We start from the raw sequence: 9342 nt of genomic DNA, 5'->3' as shown, positions 1-9342 counted from the left end.
ACAATTCTGTAACTGTAACTTCGGTCGTTGCTGTGCTTTTTTTGGAAGTCGAATTTCCCAGAGGAACCCACCCGAGGGATTAATAAAGTTCTATCTTATCTTATCTTATCTTATCTTATCTTATCTTATTATTTCTAGCTCATAGTTTTGTAGAACTGCTGAGTCCTTGTTTTTAGGTTTTGTTATTTGGTTTCCCAGAGTTACTCTGTGCTCACACTTCTCCGTATTCCCTCCGTCTGTCCATGGTGTCACTCTGCTTGTGAATCTGTTAAGTTCAGTGTCTTGTCTGGCTCTGTGAGTTTCCTGTTTTATTCTGAAGGTCTCTGTCTCATGTGAGTGTGTTCGGTATGTTTCCCCTGTCTCGTCAGCTCTGACTTCTCCCAGCTGTGTTGCCCTCCTGTCTCCCATCCCTTGATTACTGCTGTGTGTATTTACGCCCTGTGTGTTCTCCAGCCTGTTGCCGGTTCGTCTGCGTTATTTCCTTCCGTCAACCCGTGTATCTGCGTGTTCCTATGTTTTTCTCCTCGGGTCTCCAGTTGACGTTTCAGGTTTGTTTTGTTGGTTTTTTCCAGTTTAGGTTTTGCTTAGTTTCCTCCATGCCTTTGCCGTTTCTGTTTGTATCTCCACCTTCAATAAAATTCCCCTGCATCTCAGCTGCCGGCATCTTGGGTCCACACGGCTCATCCCGCGAGCCGTGACAGTACAAACCGACCAGCCCGCCGGAGGACGTTCTGTCTGGCCCGTCGGTCCAGCCTTCAAAAGGGAAGCGGCGATCATGCCGCCGACGCCCTTCGCCTCAGCTAGACCCCGAGACTTCTGAATTGCCGGCTGTGGTGAGCGAAAGAGACGTTAATCATGGGCTTTCTGACTTTGGGACTATTTACTCCGGGGCCGTGCCCAGCAGCATTCAGCTCAGTCTTCAGTGTCCCTGCTACCTGTAGCTCAATCTCCAGTTCTGTCGCCCTCTCAGCCATCCATTATCTCTATGCAGGGAGAAAATCTCATTCCCACCCAGGGTGTTTCTCACAGTTTAGCTGCTTTAGGTACAGTTATTCACTCCAGGGCCTCCCCAGAGGCTAGGTAACCCCCGGGGAACTGCACGGTGTCAGCGCTGCCTGGGCGGAGCCCTGCGCAGCTCCAGTTACCTCTGTGCCTGCCAGAGGTCTCCGCACACAGTCTCACAGATTAAAAAAAAGCACTGTTTTTACCTTTATGCTGGATGTTCATCATGAAATGAATCTTTTAAATTATTGGCGCAATTGATTAAACATTAAAAAGTAACTTTAGGTTAATATTCTTCCTTCTTTTGTCTGTTTTGCTGACACTTTTCTGTGTCACATGTCCAATTAGCTACATTTAGTTTTCATTTGCCTGCCAGAACATCTTCCTTCAGCCTTGGTGATAAAAGACTGTTTTTAATTTTTGTTCACAGCCGAACTGATCAAGTTCAGTGCACCACCAGCCCACCATCACATTCCACCTCAGTTTCCACTGCAGTGTCAGCCTACCTCATGGTGTGAATGCACTCTGGTTCCTTAGCAAAGGCGTAAGCATAACCGCTGGATGTGGTGCCAAAGTCAATGGCAACTACGACCACAAAGGACGGCCCTGACGGTACCTGGTCTGTATCATTCTGCTGTGCACAAAGAGGAACAGACAGTTTGATGGTGTTAGGACATATGATGAGTTCAAAACAACCAATCAGCATATGCAAATAAAAAATAACAACATCAAAATGGTAAAGTGATATCACAGGTGAGTAAATATCTGCAGGATGTTCAGTGTTCACTTTGAATGGCACCGTGATGATGGAGACTGCAGGTTTATTTCTGCATTTACTCAGTCTTGGTGTCCTGCTGTTATGTAACATATATGAGTGAAGAGCAGACGGTCTCTACCTAACAGTTTGTAAGGACTTTGCTGTTACTGCTGTAGGATATGTTAAATAGACCATGACCCTCCAATGCCAGGTGTTGTGGCACTTAAGCATGATACAAAGGTAATCAGATTACCAGAATGAGAAGAAACGTGTCAGATCACACTCGTCCTGTAGGAACAATAATTACAAACATGAACACATGAGTCACCTGAGTGTGTGAAGGAGAGAGAGGTGTAATTCCAGGGTCGCCCATGCTCTTTGCTGGAGAAGGATCAGCCATTGCATCTGTACATGAAGACAGCAAAGGATTTATTATGCAGTCCTACGGTGCAGTTCACTTTCTATTGAGTATTTATATAAACTTGCACGCTGTCGTGTCATTTTTAAAACATGTCTTTATTTGAACATCAGTAGGAAATTTATTCCTTTTACACTTCATTTTATGCACCTTCTTTTTATGCCGTGCATTTGTGCAGCTGTTACGTTTCGGTGTTGTCAGTGTGTTGTTTTTGGCGTGACTGTTATGTGTTTCCTGTTTTACTTTGAAAGTCTGTGTTATCTTAGTGTTTTCAGTTTACGTTTCCCTGTCTCGTCAGTTCTGAGTTGCCCCAGCTGTGTTTCCCTCCTGTGGTCCATTCCCTGATTGCTCCTTCTAGGTATTTAAACTCTGTGTTTCAGTGTGTCATGGTCGCGATCTCCCCCGTGTTGTAAATAGTTTGGTGTTTTGTTGTAAAGTAAAGTGTGCATGTTAGTCCCCATAGGGAAATAGTTCCTCTGCATTTAACCCATTCACCCAGTGAAGCAGTGGGCAGCCACCAATGCAGCGCCCGGGGAGCAGTGTGTAGGGACGGTACCTTGCTCAGGGGTACCTCAGGGTAGCCGTTCAGTGGAGTCGAACCACCGACCTTCCGATCATGGGGCCACCACTCTACCTACTGAGCTATCCCTGTCCTGGTAAATAAATAGTCTGTTGTAAATAGCTGTGAATGGGTTTGTTAATATTTTCGTTTGAGACACCTTCGTTTTGGGATTTTGGTGGAGAGCTTTAGTTTTTTTCTCGTGTGTTTTTTTTCTTATTTTTATTTTCTGCGTTGCACGCCGGTTGCCTAGGCCGGGGTGTAACAGCAGCTGTAAGCTTTTGCGACTGTGTAGTGAACAAGGACTACAGATCTGCAGGTCATCATTTATACATCTATATGCAGTGTTGGGGAGTAACAGAATACATGTACCGGTGTTACGTATGTAAAATACAATATGAGCAACTGTATTCTGTTAGTTTAAAGGTTACCATTTAAAAAGGTGCCATTCAGTGCCTGTGTCTCAGTCCCAGGTCACCTCTACTTGCAGCCCGCATAATGACGTGAAGAAAGATTTTTTTTGAAAGTATTATTCAAAAAATGATTTAATAAGATCGTAATAGGCAGACTGTTCCAGGCATGCTTCCAGGTATGAAGCATGTAAATATAATAACCACTGCAGCCAAACAGAGAGCCTGACGAGCCCAGCTGTGAGTAAGCTATTAAGACTCGACTGTACACTGTGTTCGTGTTTTCCTCCGAAACAATAAGTCCCTGTTGGAGCAGCCTTTCAACACCTCTCTCTGTCTCTTGCTAGCAAACTTGGCCCAGACAACAAAGTAAAGCTAGTTTTCAGCTACGAGCCCGACACAAACCCGACGTATCAGCCAGAGGTCCCTTTACTACGGTTCGGCGCCGCAGACCTGTTTTATATACGAATAGTTTTCTACACGAGATCGCTGCAAAAAGCAGCCTTACCTAATGTCCACCTACTGTTACTCATTTATATTAAGATTTAAACATCTAGCTGGTGTTGGTGTGGAGAGTAACCTTCAGTAATAGTAATAAATCACACAGCAATAGGACATTCATGTAGTTGTAAAAAGCATGAAAATATATTAAGTAATCCAAAGTACTCAGAATAGTTACTCTCACTGAGTAATGTAACAGAATACGTTACAAAATACATTTTGGGGCATGTAATCTGTAATCTGTAGTGGAATACATTTTAAAAGTAACCTTCCCAGCACTGTCTATATGATATAGAGCTAGTTAAATGAACATTTTTATGATACGGGTTCATTTTCTCTCCTGCTCATCTTTTTTATCCCAAACTAAAACATTCAATGTATCTCCTTGCATCTTCTGACCTTTCACATTACCCACAAACGAGCCTCTAAGGCTGAGGCCATACGCACTCTTTTTTAAATGTTACATTGTTGGAGACAACCATTCATTCATCTACAAAAACAACATGCACAGCATGCTTCCTGCATCAGTCGACTCCTGACTCAACCCTGCGATGCAGCCATACTCCTGTTAGGGGACAACTTTTAGATATTATTTTATTTAAAAATGACAGACTTACATTAACTTAGTAATTAGTACCTAATTAAACCTGAAAATAAACTTCCTGTTGGTTAAATAATCAACTGACAGCCACTATTAGCAGGTTTGTCCTGATCTCCATCCAGACGACACCGTAATTCAAAGGACACTGCTAACAGAAGCCTAGCTTAGCCACTGACTTAAATTAGCTCCACACTTTAAGCACAATACTACGATAAACATAACAAATTGTTATCAAGGCCAGCTGACTAAAGAATTCCATGGTCACACTGACTTTTTTCTTGAACACAAGAAGCCAATAAGGCTCTGAAACTAAGACATGCTGCTTCCATAGTTGGTAAGCACCAAAAAAATGACCCAGAACACCAAAGAAAACCGTGTTCCTGCAGAGGCTGCTGACCATGAACTCTGTAAATGGCCCAGAAGTGAAAGGATGCTGCTTTGTGGGTGTCAAACAGCCAAATGACAACATTTTCTGTGTGGAAAGTGCAGAAAATGTCTGTTACACCTTTCTTCAAAACACAATGGCATTTCAGTAGAATAGGAGATTGTCTACCCATTTGCTTCCATCATTTTCATTAGTCTGGCTTAATAACCTTCAGTGAAAGTGTTCTTTGAATGCATACAATAATAATACTCCCCAGACATATTGTAAGTGTCTGGCAGAATTGTCTCACGGCGGGACATCGTGTTATCCATCCTATTTTTCCAGCTCATTCACCCTTTTCTCTTGTCATCCCCTACAGAGTGGATGAGTGGTCTGAAGACCCATAATACACTTTGCCAGGCAATTACAGTGCAGAATTACAGACCACCTGTGGCTAGACTCCATCTAGCCACAGTCCACTCTCCCAAATCACTTTACAACCTGGAGTTTTATTCCCAACAAAGGGTCGAAAAATCTCATCACAATTAGCAAAGTAAAGTAACGGTAATCTTATAATAAATAATATTTCAATCTTTCTGTGCCAGCAGAGTGTTCACTTCTGTTCGATGATTAATTTAATGTCTAAGGCATGTTTATGCTGAAATTCTAATTCCCCTCCAGCATTCATCCGTTCTCTCATCCGTGACAATCACACAATAATTTAAGTCATCCTGCGGCAACCCTGTGTCGTCCATACAGTGATAAGACTGCTGGGTTTGTCCAACCACGTCATCATTCTTCCCCACTAATCACATTTCTATACTATCTATATGAAAACTATCGATTGAAAATATTTTAGACAAACAAACATGATGAACTGTTAGTGCACATTAAATTAAACTGCATTCAATCCACTAAAAATAATTAAAGTTCATTGAACTTTTTATAGAGTTCAAGTCGCTGAACTTTAATTCACAAATCTATCAATTTTAAGGCAAAATAGAAACTAAGCTTTAAAAACAAAGTGTTATTCATTACATTTACTCTATATGATGTTCAAACCTAAGATTTCATTTTCCAAAGTAAAGGTTAAACTATTAGTCATGCCCTTATGTTTCCAAATGATCAAACAAGAAAATGCAAAAAGTAACATTTAATCCTTCATCAACCTGTTAAACAAAGAGACAAAAGCCTGGTAAATTAGTATGAAGAGTCCACACTGAGGGCACTTTGTAGTGGATGACTGGGTCAAACAAGTGACAGGGGACTGAGCTCCACAGATTAGAAATGTGTTTTTAATCATTTCAATTTCATTTTGAAAATATTCTTAGTTTCCTCCTGCAGTTTGCTTTGGTGCAACACAGGAAAGCCTGTGGTCAGGGTTAGATCTGTGCATCTGGCAGAAAACCCTCCAGATGACCATGCTTTGTTCAAGCCAACCAATGACAAGGACCAAGAGGGTAATACTTCTATAAGGGACCGTAGAGCACATCAAGTTAAGTACAATGCAGGTCGGAGTGTTCCTGCTTTTCTTGCACGCTTTTTAATCCCATTGCCCTTTTTGGTCAAATAAAAGCCCAAGCAGAGCAGAGTCTATATCTTTATTGTTCTCAAGGAACACAAGCTAAAGTATTTGTTTGCCATACAGCACCCCAATGGCTTTTAGGATTGTTAACGATCAGGACATGAATATTATTATGTACATCCAAACATTCCTTTAATGCCAGGCGTTCTGTAAACGAGCTTTCATTGTCACAAGTTTGTTCAGTACATATTTCTGGATTGTGAGAGTTGAGACGGTATGAGCACGATTATCCACCACACAAAGGAAAGATGTTCAGGTTTGGTAAATGAGAAGCTACCAATATGTGCAAGTATCAAATGCATATTTGTCATATTTATCCACACATGCCCCTGAAAAGAAAGCTGCGTTTAACATGGCTTAAAATGTTACTAACTTGTCACAGCTTTGCACTAATGTGCAACACAGTTCCTTCATCACTATCACTGAAACACATTTCCATAAAAACAAGGTGAATAAGGAGAAAACAATATAGCTAAGAAATTTATCAGATGATAGTAAATAAGACAATGAAAACACATCAGATCTCAATGGAAAATAATCATGCTTCAATGCAATGGATGGTGTAATGTGTTAGGAATGTGAAGCATGCCACATCATTTGATGGAAATGATAAGAATCAGGCTACAAAGGGCTGAACTCAAAGATGTTTCAAAAACACTAGAAAAGGCAAACTTGTCAAACGTTTGTTACAGAAATTCAAAACTCTGATCAATTTTAATGGAGGGATTGGCCGATTACGTCCGAGATGAGATGACTGGATGTGAGGCTCCTGAGACTGAATGAGACAGTAGATCTCACTCTAAAGACATACCAACGAGTTATGTGACGACCTTGAAGGGTCTTTAAACACTTCTGCTTCCAGAGAGCTACAGCTGCACCGCCTCTGGCTTCCTGCTTAAGGAAGCGTTTCACCTCTCTCGAGGTCTCAACTCCACTGACCAAAATCTAGCTTCTCTACATTCTGTTAACCCCGGTCGACCGTTTCATTCCTGTCACTTCACACACACTTCAGATCCCTACCCAATCTGATACCAGACCAGTTTCTCTCACTCTCTGTCTTTAGTCAGTCTGAGCATGGAGTGTGTTTTTCTTTTTCCTGTTTTGTGATAGTCTGTTGTCCTAACCTGCCTTACCTCACACAGCATCACATGACACAAGATCATAGCATGGCCACGTTCCCTTTACTCCTTTACTCTGGCCAGAGTTTATGGTAAAAGAGTCACTGGGAATGAGGATCAATGCATTGAGGAGCATTCAAAGCATGAGACATGGAAGCAATTTGGTTTTAACTAAAAGAAACTTGAAAGAAGTAATACTCCAATACATGCTTTTATACTAAGAGAGACAGTACGTCATTAGTATGTCTTCAGCCTTCACGACCCAGAGAGAAACCTGTCACAGAACAAGACTGTACAAAAAAAGCATTAAAGCTGTCAGCTAAACACTCAAGAACAATGTTAAACAGTAGAAGAGAACAGAATAAAGCCTGATTTCCACTAATTCTGCAAATATTTTTTTTCTTGACATTATACTTCTTAATATGTATCCAACAATACAGTTATTGTGCAGTATATGTTGATAATAATGTGCAAGACTGAGGCATTTTTATATCATAAAATAAAACTCAGCATAATTTGGACCATTAAGGATCACTGTTCACTGGATGAAAAGCTGAATAACATTATAGAAAGAAACAAGAGTGAGCTGGTGTAGCTGCAGCATTACATTACTTTAAACCACAGGTCAGCATGCATGGATAAGGAATGATAATACGGAATGCCGGCACGGGTTGTGCTTTGCGCACAGCTGTCTCTCAGTGTACTTCCAGTTTCCCATCAAAAAATCTCTATTTTCTGCATTATTTGCTTGTTATGCACCAGGCGCTGTTTTTTTATTTCAATGAATTTGACAAGAAAGTCTGATTTCTGCTGTTTAACAGCAAAGACTTTTACAAATGATTGCTTATCAGTGTCTCAAATCAAACCTCTGTAACTTTGCTCTGCTTCACTTCAGCAGCATCAGGTAATGTTCACATATTGATTCATGGTATTTTACCTGCTATAAAAAGCCAGGCCATCATGTTTTTCTGTTTTAGCCTCAGTTACTTTGACACAAAGGCATCTGCTGTGATGCTCACACCTCTGATGAAGTCTCACAGTGTCAGCTTTGTTTTATACCAAGATAGTTTACACCGAGTTTGTAATTGCAGAGAAACAATCAAAAAAATTGGAATTAAATATTTAGAATTTACAAGCTTCTTTCAGCAGTACGTATCCAAGATAAATGTAATATTTCTGCCTGTCTGAGTCAAAACTGAATTGAATTCAATCAAATCGAAATCTTGTTACTCCGAACTGAATAAGTTGTAGAAATCAGTGATGACACCCAGCACTACAACTGGCCTCTCCACAACGTGGAGGCTCTTCTCTGACATCATAATAACATAGCTGAACAGGCACATTCAACATTTAAGATCATATATTTGTCATTGTAGAAAGATACAAAGACATTTTGTTTGGTGACAATTAACCAGCAAAAAGGGATAAACTTCACTTTAAAAAGGCAAAAAACTAATATAAAGATCTAAGAATAAAAAGAGCTATGTACGAACGACAGGAATATTTGCAAACGTTGTGTTGTTGTTATGAGAGCAAGTGCAGACATTCTGTTTTTTTACATGACTGCAAAGATTGCAAAGTTGTGCATGTGCCCGTGCACTAAATCAGTCCCAACAGTTTGCTAATAAAGGCCACAGCCATGAGGAGGAAGCTGCTTTTCACTCTTTCCTGGTTTTAAATGTCCAGTATCTATTTCCCCAAGGTAAAAGTGTAAACAGGTGATGACCAGGTATGTCGACTCTCTGCTTATGAAGCTGGCTTTCTGTTTAAAGCGGTCAGCATTCACAGTGTGCCATTGTTGGAGTATTGCTCCCTCCCTCTGGTTGCCTCGACGACACGGGTAAGGTGTTTTTTTTTTTGTCTGCTTAGCAAACCACACTGTAACACACTGAGTGAGGAGCTGAGTGCGTTACAGTGAGTGAGGAGCTGAGTAACACACTCGGTGTTACACTCATGAGGGCGTTACAGTGAGTGAGGAGCTGAGTGCGTTACAGTGAGTGAGGAGCTGAGTAACACACTCGGTGTTA

The 9342-nt window shown here is 41.0% G+C and overlaps 1 protein-coding gene across 8 annotated transcripts in view; it reads right to left on the bottom strand.

The window, feature by feature from the left end:
- hspa12a (heat shock protein 12A) overlaps nucleotides 1-9342 on the bottom strand; it is an 81733-nt gene that overhangs the window by 48138 nt on the left and 24253 nt on the right. For 5 of the 8 annotated variants that reach the window (XM_014332005.2, XM_005917021.3, XM_014332007.2 and 2 more), the window contains exons 2-3: nucleotides 2088-2164; nucleotides 1509-1636 (exon numbers count right to left, since the gene is read on the bottom strand). In XM_014332005.2, the coding sequence (XP_014187491.1) occupies nucleotides 1509-1636; nucleotides 2088-2164 (205 nt within the window). The remainder of the gene's footprint in view (nucleotides 1-1508; nucleotides 1637-2087; nucleotides 2165-9342) is intronic. The other 3 variants (XM_014332006.2, XM_014332008.2, XM_005917024.3) reach the window with 1 other exon arrangement.

The sequence above is a fragment of the Haplochromis burtoni genome, unplaced genomic scaffold, assembly GCF_018398535.1.
Source record: "Haplochromis burtoni strain Fernald_Lab_line unplaced genomic scaffold, NCSU_Asbu1 Contig_22, whole genome shotgun sequence".
In the NCBI taxonomy this organism is placed as follows: Eukaryota; Metazoa; Chordata; class Actinopteri; order Cichliformes; family Cichlidae; genus Haplochromis; species Haplochromis burtoni.
This window is presented reverse-complemented; position numbering and strand designations above follow the sequence as displayed.